This window comes from Pseudopodoces humilis, chromosome 2 (genome assembly GCF_049639895.1).
Source record: "Pseudopodoces humilis isolate 2021_Gansu_Grassland_sample_001 chromosome 2, ASM4963989v1, whole genome shotgun sequence".
NCBI classification, from domain to species: domain Eukaryota; kingdom Metazoa; phylum Chordata; class Aves; order Passeriformes; family Paridae; genus Pseudopodoces; species Pseudopodoces humilis.
Genome location: NC_142201.1, coordinates 100,219,957 through 100,237,293, shown reverse-complemented (window position 1 = coordinate 100,237,293; position 17,337 = coordinate 100,219,957). Strand labels below are relative to the sequence as shown.

At 40.8% G+C, this 17,337-nt stretch overlaps 1 protein-coding gene across 1 annotated transcript in view; it reads right to left on the bottom strand.

Moving 5' to 3' along the window:
• NCAM2 (neural cell adhesion molecule 2) overlaps positions 1-14,564 on the bottom strand; it is a 291,248-nt gene extending 276,684 nt beyond the window's left edge. The window contains exon 1 of the mRNA XM_005524057.3: positions 14,376-14,564. Within this exon, the coding sequence (XP_005524114.2) occupies positions 14,376-14,427 (52 nt within the window). The 5' untranslated portion in view covers positions 14,428-14,564. The remainder of the gene's footprint in view (positions 1-14,375) is intronic.
• Positions 14,565-17,337: the final 2,773 nt, after the last annotated feature.

Sequence of the window (17,337 nt, the reverse complement as noted above, 5' to 3'; positions counted from 1 at the left end):
ACCTCTGCAGAAGCAGTTCAGGGGCACGTGTGTATGCCCCTCATGTCATCACCAGGGCTGCAAGCAGGGAAGCTGCCCAAAACATTCCTTTCAGTAACTAAGTGAATGTACACCAAACAGCATCCAAGCACCAGAATAATTATATAAAAGTTATGTTATTGACTTTGAAGAAACAACTATATATATATATATATCTATATCTATATATCTATCCATTTCAAAGGCACATTGTTATTTTTCCAAGTCTACTGGGGAAGAAGTGCAAAGATGAATATTCATATATCAGCAAAAGGAGGTGGCGATTGGTTTTATGAATTTATTATATATGATTGGTTTAAGATATAAAATATGCATTTTCAATAGCCCTTGCATACAGGTTTAAAGCTTCCACTGAAATGTTGGGTCCCCAGCTTTCTACACTGCCAATGGTTAAAACACACAGAAATTCTGCTGTAATGAAATATGTCAATATATATGAGTCACATCAGTTACTTGTACAAAAGTACAGCTGCATTCTCTGTACTTCTCTTTACAATCCCCTTCTTGTTCTTCCACTGTTCTTTTCCAAGTCTTTTAGACCTAACTCTACATAAATTATGCTGCTGTTTATACAGCCAATCCAATTTACAGCAATAGATAACCTCTTGTGTGTACAAACAGTGAAGGGGACACAAATTTTGCCCCTATAATTACTCTGTTCTCTCACTTGTTTCAAGGGATCAGAGAACATGCACTCCAATCTACATAACAGAGCCCTCTCCATTTCTACTGTGGGATTAAAGAACGTACACAGGGTTGCACCAGCATTTGGTACCCTGTAAACTGCTCACTCAAAACACCTGCCTAAGTAACAATATTGCCTTTTAACATTATCACATGATTAAATACATAGAATTATTTAGCTATTTCTATATTTGAAATTAATATTATCAGTAATTAATTTTGCATTAGTGTGCATCAATGTGTGCATCACTGTGTACAAAGACAGTTGTGTAACACCAAGTCACCAGTGTTTAAATGGGAACTAAATCAGAAAGACAAAAGCAGGTCCACCTTCACTCCCAAAAGATACAAAACCACAACTACAGATATCCAGTCTGGCAATTTTAGTAAATGGAGTTTTGAGGAAAGAAGAAAAAAGCTTGGTCAGGCTCTGAACATATCAATACTGGCAACTTCTTTCTCACCCGATTTCATACACCTGAAGCGTTGTCAGCCCAGCATTCACAACCAGCTTAGAACACCAAAACAGCCTGGTCGGCCATGAAAGTGAAACAGTTTGGTTATTCAATTTAATTTTTCAAAGAGATACATCCTGACAGTTCTTATTTCAAAAGCACAAAAAAGTAATTTCTGATGCAGTGTCAGAATAGTGAGTGGGGAATAAATGTTTAAATACATGTCTTACAGGTTGTTTTCACCCACAGTAAGGGTTTTCTTTGGCTTTGTGCTGGGTTTTTCAGTTTTTTTGTATGTATTCCTCTCCCTTCGCCCTTCGATGTATTTTCCCACCAAAAAGCACATTTCTGTTTTGATTACCTGATTTCTTAAAAAGAACCACTGAGCATTCCCCTCACTAATCTGCAGATTTAAGTAACGATTTCTGAGGGATACTTCTTAGGATTCTAAAGAAATGCCAATTCAAGCCCAACAAACATTCCACCCTCCACTTAGGCCCATTAGAGACAGGACTCCTGCAATCAACATGCTCAGCACCAAAAAACAACAGTGAAAGCAGTTTACAATCAGTGCATATTTCCATGTCAGCTTGGACTCTGTATCACATCACAAAATAAAAGCAGGATGACTACTAAAGCATTGAAAAGAAATCAAAATAGCTGGTTCAGCTATGGATTTGTGATGGACTCTGACTTTTCTCAAGTTTCTTTATGCTTCATTTCATATCAATTAAGGAATGAAATATCTATAGGGGCATGACTTTATGACTTTACTCATATTTTCATTCTTTTAAGACAGTAGGAAAAGTATTTTTGTAATGTAAAGGAAAACAAACAAAAAAAAACAAACAAAAAAACCCACTCCAAAACACCCCAAAAACTCCATTGCAAGAAAAAACAAAACCCAAATAAAACAAATATTTATTTAGGTTGGAATTAAACCTTATGCAAAGATATTTCATAAACAAATTCAGACTGACAGTACGATTTGTTTTTTTATAGAAAAGTGTTTACTGTGAAAACTAGCTTTTGCTTCACTGCACAGTTGTTTTTTTCCTAACAGTTCCTTAGAAAAGCTTGTATTCTCATTTCTGCTGTTTTAGTAATTCTTTGTCATAGACATATGCAGCTATTTTTAGCATCAAATTTCAGAAAAACATCAGGTAGCAGAATTTTATGAGCAGGGATTGTCTTCCCGTCTTACAAGTGCTATGTGAAACTTTGTGTGATGCTTTCATTAGGAAAAAAAAAAATGATGGGAAGGGTTATAAAACACTGAAACAGACTTCCCAGGAAAGTGGTAGAGTCTCCATCTCTGGAAGCATTCAAAAAATGTGTGAATATGGCAGAGGACACGGTTTAGTGGTGAATGTGGTGGTGATTCTGGGTTGATGGTTGATAAACTTAAAGGTCTTTCACAACCTTAACAATCCTGTGATTCTATAAAAACACCTCCAAGACTATGAAAACAGAATGTTTTGCTTTTCCAGTCCTACTCCTTAAAAAAACCAAAAACCCAAAAGAGAAAACCACCACCACTGACCAAGAAACATCTCTTGTTGGAGAAGAACATGAACCTTCAAAAAACACTCAGGATTCCTCCTTTTCTACTGCCTGAGTTTCCCATCTCCCCTGTTAGAATACTCTTGTCTTTGACCAAACGTTCATAAAAGTAATTCAAAGATAATTCAGCCATTTGCATAGGTAAAAACAGATCATCACTGCAGAAACAGGATTTTCTACAGGAAGACAGATAGGGATGTTACTTATTTAATATCTGCAGGTCACAGGAAATAGAGTTGGTGTAGTTATGAACAGAAATGTTTTTCTGCAGCACTACCTTGCATTGACTTACATGTCTAAAGACTAAGAGTATCTAAAAACCTTCAAGAACACTCCTCAGTGAGCTTCACAGTCTGGAAAACAGTCACAAAAATATTTAAGGCGTAACAAAGCAATAGCAACATTTACTAATCACCTAAAAAAAGTAAGATTCTTTAGTTTTTATAATATTTACATGATTATAAAGTCTTTCTTTTAATTTTCTGGTACACTCACTGGCTACAGTTATCTATCCTGTTTTAAAATGAGCACAGAGGAACAGAAATCAGAACTCCATCTAACAGCAGAAGGTTTTTTCCACTGTAAAGGATGCTTTCTGGGTTTCCTTAGTTGTGCTTGTTTGTTTGTTTCCTAAATCAGATCATACATAACTAAAAATACAAAATATATATGATTGACAGAGAAGTTTATTTCTTTTCATTACCATTTTTACTATTTATTGAATAGTTTCCCCATTCATATCTGTTCATTGATGAAATGCTCATTCATGTACCTAGGACCACAAAAAAATAAAAGGCTGTGAGAGTGGGGCACAAAGGGCTGTACAGAGTGAAACAGGTGACTCCTGAGATTTTAGAACACAGATAAGAATCTTGATACAAACTAATGTTTGCAAATGATATAGAAATTTGAATGCAAGATCAAAATTATTTTTTTAAATTAGCAGCATATACAAAACCCATGCACTCAGGACTGTATCATGCATCCACAGAACTGAAAATCACTATCATGACAGTAAACAGAATTTTATAAATTTTCTTCCAAGAATGGTAAAATCAGAATAAGTCTACCATAAATTCAGGAAACCATATAGAAATACCACATCTGAGAGAGTTCTCAAACCCAGCAACATAAATTTTACATGCACACAGACTGTATAATCCAAAGAAAGAATTCTAATTCACAGGAGAGTAATGCACAACTGCTGGAAAGGTTTATTTTGACTAAATGCTAAAAGCTGTTGAACCCAATGTGTGGAACTGCCATAAACTGGGACAAGTCCATAGAACATCTGATTGCTCAGACAGTGGCACTTACAGACCTGCAGGCATGACCTGCATACTGAACATCTAAAGAACAATTTTGACCAGTGTCACAAAGCTTCAGACCAAAACAAGTAAATCAAAACTCTCAAAAACTCAAGCAAAAACGAGTGATTAATTTAGTGATGAATTTTCATACTGAATGCTAAACTTCCCAACACAGTTATAGCCCGGGCTGCAGCTAAGTGACTGTGATGATTAATTGCAAAGTTTGCATATGTTCCCAGAGGGAGAGAATGAAATCAGTAGTTAACAATTTATAATGTATCTTTGGATCTGTTATTAAAAAGCACTGAGAAAAATATCTTTTTTGTCTCTTGCACTTTATCTCTTGAATAGAATCTGTCACACTAGAACACCCCTTTAGTTTCCAGTTCTTCCATGCTCTTGGATTAATCCCACATTTTTTCAGTACTACTTATAAACATGCCCACTACTAAAATGTACATAAAGTTAGCACTTGATTTTTCTATTCTTCATGGAATCAAAATTCCCTCATACTCATATGGGATTTATACAACTCCTGAAAGCTTCAATCAGACCCTGAAAAGTGCAACCAGTACAACCCCTGAAACACTCAACTTCAGTGGGAGTTCCATGGCTGCAGGTTGTGTGCAGTTCTGTTAGCAGAACTCATCTCGCATAACACCAGTTTCTTAAAATAAAATAAAAGACTGGAAATGTGGCATTCATATCATACCACAGACAGTCTCCACTGGGAAAAGTCAGCATTAGCTTTTGCTTAATTCTTTTTGGGTATTGTTCCCCAACAGAGAAAGCACAGGAGTATGTGAATTGCTACATTATTTATTACAGACAGCAATGCCCAGCTGGACATAATTCATCTTCAATTCCAAGATGAATAAGACAAGATTTATAAAATTAGAATGCAGGGACAAAAAACCAAACAGAAAGCAGAAAAACCAAAGATTCTATTGCAAAATAAAGATTCCTCATACCACATCATTCAAGTGATTAGCAAAAACCATGTTTAAATGTTGTGCAATGTTGTCACAGCAATTCTCTATTATTGCCAAAATGAAAAATAAAAAAAATCAAGTAAATGCAAAGAATTTAAGACTGCACTTTGTAAGAACTGAGGCAGCCTCACTTTAAGTGCTGTATGCAGTTTTTGCTACTTCAATATAGGAATTACATTACATTAGAGAACATCCAATAGAGGCAAATGAAGATGTTGAAGGGTCAGGAGGGGAAGCCATACGAGGAGCAGCTGAGGGCACTCGGTCTGTTCAGCCTGGAGCAGAGGAGACTGAGGGGAGACCTCACTGCAATTACAACTTCCTTGAGAGGGGAAGAGGAGGGGTAGGCACTGATCTGTGTTGACCAGTGGCAGAGTCCAAGGTAATGGCCTGAAGCTGTGTCAGGGAAGGTTTAGGCTGAATATCAGGAAAAGGTTCTTTACACAGGTGGTGGTTGGACACTTGAACAAGCTCCCCAGGGAAGTGGCCACAGCACTGACAGAGTTCAAGGAGCATTTGGACAATACTCTGTGGCACACAGTGAGTTTCTTGGGGTCTCCTGCACAGGGCTAGGAGCTGGATGCCATGATCAAAGTGGGTCCCTTCAAACCCAGGACATTCTACGATTCTAAACCATCTTAAGACTAACAATACTTCTTTCTCCTGTTTGTGTGACTCCTGCTCCAGAGTCACTGCTTTTTTGGTGAGAAATTAATTTTCATCCCAAGGGGTTGGTTTTGTTCTTTTAATCAGTCTATAGCCATTTACTCATGTATCAAGCTTTCTTCTAAAGTACCTCTGCTCTTTCCATATGCTTATCCCTAGAAATCATCTTTCTAGCAATCAAATCTCTCTCAGCATTTATTTCATTAGGATTACTGCTAGACCAGTTTTAGCCCTTACCCCCTTGTAAGGCACAACTTGCAACACTGATTATAGTGCAAAAGAGATACTTACAAACAAGGAAGCTTTTTTTACAATTGGCCTGATGGAGATCTGCTTAAAATTCAAGTACTTCACATTACCATTTATTAAATTAAAATAACTACTACCAAAAGGGTAGGAAAATAAAATGCTTAAAAAAAAATTAGGGAGCTGACTACTAAGCAAAAAAAAAAAAGTATTTTTCACTGGAAAGCCCATGAACATAACATGAAGTTCTGAGTCCATCACATAAGAGATGGGCAGTTTCTGTGTTACATGCAGTTATGAATGCCACAGAAGAGTCAAGTAAGGAACTGGTATGACTCCACTACTTGTAACACCACAATTAAAGGACTGAACATTATTTTTTCAGACTTCTTTTTCTCCTGTGTAAGTTGTTGACACAGTGTACCAAGCAGATCAAAGTATCAGCAGATTTAAGAACAAATTCACACAACAAAGATCTGCCAAGATCATTAAAGAAGATCACACAGATATAACCTGACACATCCCTGAACATTGTAGGTGCACTGACAGAAGTATCACACTCTTCCTGATCTGTACTTATTTTTTCCTTTATGACTCCTGCTTTGAGTCTCTGCTGAGGTCACTGGAGTACCTCAATCTTTTTCTGATCCAGTAAGCACATTAGTTTATGAGTATGGTATGTTTGGGAACTTCTTAAAAAAATGCTGTGTTATGATAACTGCTTTCCAGTACATTTAATATATCCTCATTTGCTATTCTCTTCCCCATCAATAAACTATACTGGATCTGTAGTTTATTCTGCTTTGACTAATTAAAATAACAATGTCATATTAACACATTAATTTGATTACTTATTTCCTGTTACAATAAAAAAACCACAAATTATTGTGTCATCAGTTAAAGAAACTATTCATAATAAGAGGCAAGATTACCTCTTCTCTCCTATTTATAGCTATCTGTATCATACCTTTATGTGTTTCTGTTTTTAAATACTTTATTATTTTAAGCAAAGACCTCAGTTCATGCAAGCCAAATTCAGCTGCAATACAAAGGTCTACAAAGTTAATGGCTTTGAAATTACTCACAGCTTGACTGAATCTGGTGCAACATCTTTTAGTAGCAAGAAAATTGCTGGCAATGAGTGTTTTTAATCTGAGTTCATACTATGCTCCAAATGGCGCCTCTTGACCTCTTGGGCAAAATGGTCAGGACAGTGACTTCTTGTGTGATTTCCAAGTATGAATTTTGGATCATAGCTTGTATTGTTCCTTAGACTACAAGTGCAATGCAAACAATCAGTTTAGTATTAGCTAATGGGAAACGTCATCTTGAAAAGTTTCATTTGTATCCTTATGAGTTATTCATATGCTACAGCTCTGACTATTCCTGAATTATGAGGTTATTCATCAACCTCTGTCAGCTGTTTAGCAATACTACTCAGGTAATTAAAACATTAAATGAAAACCAGTGCAGCCTTCTAAAGTCACAATACAAATTTTGTTAGGAGGAAATTTTAACTCTGAAAAAAAAAAAAAAGAGCCACTTGTATTTCCCTCTCAATTTTTTACTGAGAGCCACTACATCTTAAATGAACATAAATTAGCATATTAAAGATCTATGCTTTTTATGGAAAGATAGTTCTTGGAGGAACTTGTATAGTTAAGAGGAAATTTATTTCAGTAATGATAGGCAGGACTACTGAAGAGGCTAACAAAACCTCCACAGTACTACATGCTGCTTCCCAATTTTATCTGGATGTTATCAATCCAGAAACTGGATATTTCAGACAAGATTATGCTTGGACCATGGAAACTGGTGAAAAATTACACCCTTAGTTAGTATATCTCCAGGCTTGCCAAATAGGTTTCTGAAAGACTTGTTCTCTTCATACTATTTGCAATGATCTTTATGCATCATATTAAAGAGCAGGTGAAACCAAAGAGTTGCATTTTTTCTTCTCCAGAAGAGGCAGAAAGCAGGTAAAACATTTCAGCAGGTGCTTGGCTGCAATTTTTTATCATTGTTCCTAAATAGGCAGAAACTGTATAATGAATTTTTAGTTGATACACTTTACTGTCTCCTTCCTTCCCAGATTATAACCTATTTGAGACAGTAACATAAATGCTTTTAAAGAACTGGTCTTTCTTGTCTCTCATGGAAACACAAACTCAAGTCAATGGACATTCTCCTATGACTAGAATTAGTGGAGTTTGGCTACAATCATAGATTGGCTTGGATTGGAAGGGACAAAGCTCATTCCAAGCCCACTGTCATGGGCAGGGATGCTTCCTACTAGTCCAGGTTGCTCAGAGCTCCACCAAACCTGGACTTGAAAAATCCCAGGGATGGAAAATCCACAACTTCTGTGTGAATCCTGTTCTAGTGCCTCACAAATGACAATATTCACAGTTATCTTAATATCTAAATACTAAATATCTCATTCTGCAGTAGATCATTAGAGTTGTATTTCAGGCGATTACTCCCATGCTTTCATTAATGATCCAGCTGCTAATGCACAAATGCAAAGAGAGAAATTTTCTGTTAATCATAATTTCCTAAACCATAACAGCAGCATAAATGGACAATGTTGCCTATCTCATGCTATTTCAAAAATAAAAGCTGGTAACCTCCTGCCATTTCAAGAGATACTTTCACATACTCCAGTGAACCCACTGAAATCAATGAATTCCTGCTACGAATGGGCCTCTGGTTTAGTGCTTTCATGGAGCCACTTAAATATGGGGCACTCAAAGGCTTGGCAGTTTTGTGAACACAAGGATTTCTAACATTGTTGGTGCCTGTATTTTTTGTGTCCTTTCCACATAACTTTTATTAACACTTACATGGATTTCTTTTCAAGTAGCAAGGATTTTAATATCGTAAGATGTCACCACGAATAGCTGTAACCAGATAAATGACTCTCCCTGTTTTTCTTCTTTCTGTTCAAGAAATTAAAAGGCAGATTCTCTCCTCATCTATAGCAAAACAAATCAGAAAATGTCTTCTCCAATTAATGATTTCATCAGACAATAAATAACAAACACTGCAAAAATTCAGGAATGTAATGAAAATAAGAACCTCGGTACCCTTATTTTTGAAGGCACTGCATTAAAGATGCTATGGTATAACAAAGGCATCTGACGAGTATCTTGCTTTCTTAAGTTAACTCTTTAGTTTCCTGATAGCCTTTAAAAATATACAAATCCATCCAAACACAATTTTAAGAGGAACTGAGCTACAAAAGCAATATTTTGCTAAAGGATGGAGAATTACACCACCAAAGCTGGACATCCTCAAACTCTTGAGGTAACAGCAAGTAGTACTCTGAATGCCATATTTAATACTAAAAATTATTCTGAGTTTTAAGCTAGTTACCAAAAATTGAATATTCTAGTTGAATACCTGAACTATGAAGCAGTTAACTACACCAAGGGGGAAACCATGCAGCTAGGTCAGAATTAAGTCATAATTAATTTAGGTCAAAATAAAAACTGGTGTTAAGATATAAGTTACCAATCAGCCTGGATCTAGTTTGTGAGGTTCCAACAAGCCTCCATATTTGGATACCTCAAGTTATCAGTAAGTTTGTTCCTCCAGTCTATTCTATTTCTGAATTTCAAGAGACATTGAAAATGAGGTTCAAATGACCTGTAGAACTTCAGGATACACTTCATCAATTATACTGCCCTTATTTCATAAAGCAAATGTGTATGCTAAAAAAAACAAACAAACCAAACCTCAAAAAACCCCAAAACCACACCAAAACACCCCACAAAAACCCCAAGCAAACAAATAAAACATCTGGCATGAATTAGTTGATACAAACTGTTTAAAATCTGAATACCAGACATTATCCAAATTCTTTACCTGAAGAAGTTCATATCTTACTCTTTCAATAATAGATTTTCAACTCACAGACACAAATTACAGTAAAATTAAAACATGTGTCTCTCAAAATGTCATATTAACTTGACTCAATTGTACTGGAATCAAATGGCATGTGCTGAATGTAACTGCAGGATTACTGGAGTAAATTGAAAGAAAATCAGTAAGTAAACATGAACCACTTGCAAAAGGTGCCTCAAAGAAAAGGTCAGTGAAAGGGCAAACAAATACCGCATTTGTTCTCAAAATATTTGTTGAAGAAGGTGGCCATGAAAGGCAAGTAATATATAAATTTCTCTTAACAATCCAGCAGCATTTCCACAGATAAAAATAATAAGTTATTTAGATAAGTGTGTTGTACTGTAAAAGTCCAGATGATGCTATTCAACTTCTTAGACAAGACTTTAAAGCTCTATGTCTATGACTTTATTGTTCATATGTTTCATGATTTAGACCTACTGCAAATGATAAAAGTATCTCTAATTCCATTTGTATGGGAGTGCATGAAATAAAGCTCTCTACATATTTCTCATCTACCTATCATGTCTATCCAAGTCAATGTTTCAGAACTCCTCATCAGTTCAGGTTTATTTTCAGGCAGATATTTGATTGTCATATTCACCTGAAAAAGAGAACATAGCCTAAACTAGAAAAATCAAACGTGATTTTGTCAGATTTTTGTTTGTTTTAGAAGGGTGAAAATGAGAAGGAAAGATAAAAGCTGCATTTTAATCTTAATGCAGTACAAATCAACTGGTAGTAGAAAACAATGTGTGGTTGAAGTCTCAGGATCTGCTTCAGATTCAGTGTACAATCAGAGTAAAACAGTAGTTCCACTTAATCCAGTAAGCAAAATCACTGATTTCAAGAATTCCAAATGTCAAGGGTCCACTACACAAAAAACAGAAAGTAGCAGGTTTCCAGACTGGTGGTGAATAAGACACACATGGTGGCATCTCCCTGGGGGAATGTTCCTTATTAACAAACAATCCTTTCAAACCACTTGCAAAAAGAAACTCTTCAGGAAAAACAAGAAACTCCGTATCAAAGCAGTGAAAAGAAGAAACTTGAAGCACAATGTACTCGCCCCTATGAATCTCCCGGATTAACACATAATAGATTAAATTCTACAAGCAAAATATTTTCTACTGCAACTAAAAAAAATTGCTAACCTAAAGCAATGTGTATTAAGCAGAGTGGTAAAAGAAATAGGATTTTACAATTTGGGAAGATGTCTATTTCATCCACTTCAAGTCAGTGTCCCCAGACACTGGCAAAAACCAAGGAAACTTTCTTTATCACTACATATCTTAAAAGGCAGATTTACAGAGTGCAGTATACTCTTTATCTTTTTGGTTTGTGGTATGGTGGGGAGTCTGTGTGTGTGTGTTTTGTTTAATTTTTGTTTCAATTTTTATTAAAGCAAAGATAATTCAAGCTGGATAAATTGTCTGGACAGTTTTGAAAGGTTAAGAAAAAAACCCTTTTGTTCTAGCATAATAACACTGCCAGTTAAACTCCTCCCTTGTGAAGAAATTAGGAGAGGGAATATTTGGCCCTGGTAGATAATTATGACATTCATAAGCTCTTAACGTAAGGGGCTGGGGGAGGGGGTGGCTGGCTGCTACTCGTTCTCAAACTGCTCTGATTTTCTGGAATAGAACAAATACAGCACAGTTCCCTTTCTCCAGTCTTAAACACCAGCACTTGTCGAAGAAAAGGCTTCAGTCATTCTTCCTAAAATCTGCTGTAGCTATATCCTTCAAAATATAAATCCTGGACCTAGGACTTTCAATAGTTCCAAAGCAAATGATCCAAATGTAGTTACTGACTTTTTATTAGCTCTCCAAACTATCTAAAAAGTCATAATCATTTAATATTTGCATAATAATGCTTTTCTTAAAAACAAACCAAAAAAGTGACCCTCAAAAGCACCACCATCTTCATTTGATGATGCAAGTGTTCCCCACCACTGCATTCCCACCCAAAAAAAAAAAAAATCCCAAGAGTTTTTGGAATAGCCTCTCAAATGATTTGATTCACTTAGGGAAATTCTCAAGATTACTTCAAGGCAGTGTAAAAAAAAAAAAAGTACAATAAATCCCTCACCTCATTAATGCTCATTAAAATTAAAAATAATAAACTCCCCCCCAAACACCACTGTAGAAAATGCCTCTTCCCTAGCAACCTAAATGGGTGTATTTTCCATATGCAGATGTTCTCCCATTCCCATTTACTATGCCCTGCTGTGGATTGAGCCTGCATGTTTCTGTTATTTCTACAGTCAGTTAAAAAATCGTACTCTGCCAATGCAATTCCCTTTCTTTATTAAAAAGAATAAAATGAAGCTGTTTCTTTAAACTGAGGGAAATAACTTAGTACCAATATTAGGTTTATTTAGCTTTCCTCCTCTTCTTTCCACCCCCCCCTCATATGTATCCTGTAATTTTTAAAACTCGGCTTAATAGCATTCGTAATTTCACTCCATTATTTATCTCCTGACATTTGTGATAGTAAGATACCTAAACTATGCGATCCTCCTACGCTACAGAAATCACACTTCAGAAAGTCGCTTTCTGCCGTTCCTCCGTCGGAGGAGGCGCATTCCAGATCCATACGCACATCATTACACCCAGGTAGATCAGTGCAAAGCCTGAAGGAAGCTTTCCCGTTCTCCTCCTCTGCCCTCCCAGTGCCGGCTGTACCGAAAAGCCTCCGGAGTGTTGCCAATCGCTGCTCCTCGGGAGACCTCCCCGGCTCACCCCGAGGTGGCAAAAGCAGGGAAGCTTTTTCTATAGAAATTGAGAGCACACGGTGGCTTTTTGCTAATTTATTTTGTCGCCGAAAGAAAACGCCTGGACGGTGCGAGATTTAGCCTCAGATCGGAGACCTTCGCAGCGGCGGTTCTTGACACCTCAAGGCATCATGCCTGAGCCCACCGTGCCTTCCTCAAGCGCAACAAATGTCACTGCTGCTGCCGCCGCACAGGACGCCGTGGCCGGCACATCCAGCCCCTGGCAGCCCGGGAGCGGTGAGGCGAGGCCGCCCCGTCCCGCCGTGCCCGGCACATCCAGCCCCTGGCAGCTCGGAAGCCGTGAGGCGAGGCCGCCCCGTCCCGCCGTGCCCGGCACATCCAGCCCCTGGCAGCCCGGGAGCGGTGAAGCGAGGCCGCCCCGTCCCGCCGTGCCCGGCACATCCAGCCCCTGGCAGCCCGGGAGCGGTGAAGCGAGGCCGCCCCGTCCCGCCGTGGCCGGCACATCCAGCCCCTGGCAGCCCGGGAGCGGTGAAGCGAGGCCGCCCCGTCCCGGGCCCTGCCCGGCGGCGCCGTGGAGCTCGGCCGCCCCCTGCTGCCCGGCGGCGGCAGCGCGGCCCGGGGCCGGCCCCCGCCGCTCCCGCTGACACCCCGCTGGGGCCTTCGGGCTGGGTGGGGTTTATTTCTCCCCTAAAACCTCCTTAGGAGGTGGGGCCACCGCCCATCCCCTCAGGTGCAGGGAGCGTGGGCTCGCACAGGGCAGGGAGCGGGGCCAGGGTCGGTCCCACGCGGCTCGGCGCCCCGGCTGGACGCCGGGAACTTGCCCGAACACTTTCCGAGCACGGCGGTGGTTATCCCTCACCCAGCGGCTGCGCCCCTCCCGGCGGCACTTCCCGCCCAGTCTCTTCCAAAAGCACAAATCCCTAAGTAACCACGCAGGGGACATCCCAAAATAAACAAACAGCTATATAGATATGTCAGCCCCAGAAAAAAAAAAAAACAAAAACCAAAAACACTAAACCCCTCGGCTGCACCACAAGCCCCAAGTCCGCGTTTCTGGAAGCACTGTACATCTGTGTATCAATGAATAAATAAATAAATAAATAAATGAGCACATAGATATGCGAAGGACGAAGCCCGAAGGCGCCAGCCCGTCCCCCGCACACACCTGCCCTCGCGGTGCTATTCCGCGGCGCAAGGGGCTCCGCACCCGCACACAGCCCCGACAGCGCCCTCCCCTCCGCGCCACCCCCGGCCAGGGGACTCGGTGTCCCGGCAACGAGAGGGGAAGGGTCTTCCGGAGAGGAGAAACCCCGACAGGGAGACTTCAGGTCAGGTTTCTCCCGGATTCTACCGCCAGCACTTCTCCCTGCTCCTAAGGACGAAGCCCGCACTGCTTTTCCCACGGGCAGACGCGGATTTTAAAGACCAGTGCTCCGCAGATTTTGTATAATTACTTCATCTCTCTCACACATTTATTGGGCGAAAATTAAAAAAAGGCAAAAAAGCTATGCAAAGCAGTTAAGTGCACTTAGCACTGTACAGTTGTTTTTTTTTATCCCTCCTCATAAATGACACCTCTTGAAGACTGAAAAGGAAAAAAAAAAAAAAAAGGTGGGCGATGAAGCAAGTTTTAGGTCCTTCTTAATTTGGTTCCAGGATAATGCATTGCTTTATTTTTTCCCTCCGGGTTTTTTTTTTTTTTTTACCCGTTAATTTAAGCGAACGGACAGCATAGATAATAATAATTAAGAGGAAAAAAAGAAGGTGGCCGCGCTCCTACCTTGCCCGCTACTGAGGAGCAATCCGAGCAGGTAGAGAGGCAGGAGGCTCATGTTCAGGAGCTCGCCCCGGTGGACAGTTCCAAGTTGGAGGATGCTCGGCCAGCCCAGGCAAACCCTGCCGCTGCTGCTGCTGCTGTCGCTGCCGCTGCTGTCGCCGCCGCTCCTCTCCGCGCAGCCCCGCACCCGCGGAGCGCCGCTCGCCAATTGACGGCCGCGCCTCCCCGCGCCGCGCTATATCGGCGGGGCCGCGCCGCCGCGCAGGGGGGGGGGGGGCGGCGGGCCGGCCGATCCCTCCGATCCCTCCGCCGCACACGCACCGTCACAACGACGAGCAGCACTACCCGCAGATTCCTCCGCCGCGCTGAGAGGTGGCGGCAGGACCGGAGCATCCCACCCTGCATCCCTCCGTGCATCCCCTCCTGGATCCCTTATTCCCCCCCCCGTACGTCCTTCCCCGCATGCCCGCCTGCCCGCAGACCCCCGGCGGGGTGAGGCAGCTCCCCCCGCCTCTCCGCCGCGGCCCCTCCGGAGCCCGCTCCCCCCGCCGCTGACGGAGGGGACGCAGCCTAAAACGGAGAGGCGGCGGCTTGGTGGAGAATCCCACTGGGAAGCCCCAGTATCCCGGGAGAGCGCGGGAGCGACGCTCCGGCTGCCCGCGGGCGGAGACGCGCCCCGGGGCTGGAGTGGCCCTGGAGCCCTCCTTCCCCCCGGGAGCGGCCGGCGGGGGCTGAGCGGGGCTCGGCGGGTCCCCCGCTGCCCCCGCGGGACGCGGGACCTCCGCGAGCCTCGCGTACGGGTGCGTGTGTAACTAATCCCGTCGGGTTTATGTTCGTTCAGCTGTCTAGGAATTCACTTGGTTTGACTTCTGTTATTAGTCCAGAGGGAAAACATACCTCTGCTATTCACGGCAGCGTGAAATAAAACCGATAAAAAATAAATTGCTTACCGTTTGGATGCTTTGGTGCTGTCTGGCTGAGGATCTTGCTTCGTAAGGAAAAAAAACCCGCACCTTACAAAAAGGGGTTGGGTTTCTGTCCAGCTTGACTTTGAAGAGGTAATTCTTTTTGAGGGGGTTAATTAAGCTATAGGCTCCAAATAAGCTTCCATAAATTTGTCACCTTACTACCTGTATGATATATGGAAGGAAATAGAAATAGATTTATATTAATATTAATGTGAAGCAGTGATAATGGATAATAAAGGATTAATCTAAATGAACACATCCCTAATATTTTTTTCCCAACCCTTCCTTTGCCCTTTTCAAGAGGGTTTGGGGAGGGGGAGGGAGACAAAAAGTCCCTTTGCAGCAAACTAATATGAATGACATGATCAGTATCTTCAGCTTGGCTTCTGCTGCAGAAAACTCTGAAATATAGGAAGAAGAAATATTTTTCTGGGAAGAGCAAAATAGGGGATAAAGTCCGAATTCTTTCCTCAGAGGATGGTTTTAGGACACTTGGGAATGGGAACAGAAAATGCTGGTAGAGTGGAATGTGAGGAGTTTGTGCCATAGGTTGGTTGATCTACACCACATAAATCAGAACCGTATTACTCAGCTCCACACTTCATGGTCCTGCTCTTAAGCTAAAGATTTTGTAATCTAGTATAAAAGGAACAGATTCATATATATTTAAGTAGAATGAGCTGATATTCCTCATAGAGTTTTCGAAATCCAAAATATGGCAATCTCAGCAGAGCTTTACAGGTCAGAATGGGATTTATATTTAGGAGGTGCTCTGCTTATGAATGTCGTGAAAGATGTTTAATTGAAGGAATTTTTGGCAGGGGCCTTTAGTGTAGGTTCAGGAAAACACGGAAGGTTCCATTAGCACTAGTACCCAACTACTGAAACAGACATAATTAATAAACTAATATAGAAAGGTAATGAAAACAATTATTAGATAAAACCCTTAAAAATAAAAATAAAACCTGCTTGGCAAAAAGCAAGAAACCCTCACTATTAAGTGGGCAGGATGCCAGTTTTATCAAATTTAATGTTTTGGAGCATTTCCACCCAGCAACACTGGAATAATTAGAGAAAATAAAAGGAGTCTTAATAAATAGAATTGAGTAACTTGCACACATACCTGAGCATCTATTATAGCCTACTTTAGTTGAGGGTCAGAAGCACCTTGATCTGCACAGGTTCAAGGAATGAAATTCATGTACACATGCCCCACCACAACACAGTACAGAAACAAGTAGGAGGTTTCTTGTGCACAAGAATGCTGCTATACCAAGTTTGCTTATTTTAAATTATCAATATGATAAGAATTTCATCAGTATCAGATCTGAGTGACTGTTTCTTGCTCCTTTGAAGTCAGGCGAGGATGCTCTTCTTCCAAACAGGATTCCCTGTCCTCGGAGCTCTGCCTAATTGTCAGCAGCAGTCACCAGAGCACACCATGTAGGCTGTCCACAACACATTGGCACTGCATTTGGAGAAATCTGTTGTCAGTCCAGCTTTTCAAGGGAAAGAGGAACACGCTTTTCACTGCTTTGAAGTAATGGAGGAAAACAACAAAAGATGAGTATAAATCTCAAAGATAATCACATTCTTTTAATACCACTGTGAAGTACAGAGGCCTCACCGAAGAAAGAGGCAGCAGCCTCTACTGATGGCTTTGCCCATGAGTAAGCATGCAGCTCAAAGTACTCTTAATATCCCACTTAAAAGGTATGTTAAGGGACATTTAGGTACCTCCTCCACAGTGGAGGGATGGAGAGAGTGTGGGAGGAGGGGACAAAGTGCATAAGTATGCAGGGTTTCATTGTTTCTGCTGCGTATGCAACAACTCATTAGTTAGAAAACAAAGATCTGTAAAAAAAGTGTCTCATAGTGAACCACAACAGCAAATCATGCTGAGGTCACACAAATGGGGATTAGAGAGATGCAGAAATAAAGCTCAAATTTTCTGCCCTCTGAATCTATGTAACTCTCAGTGCTCATGACCATATATT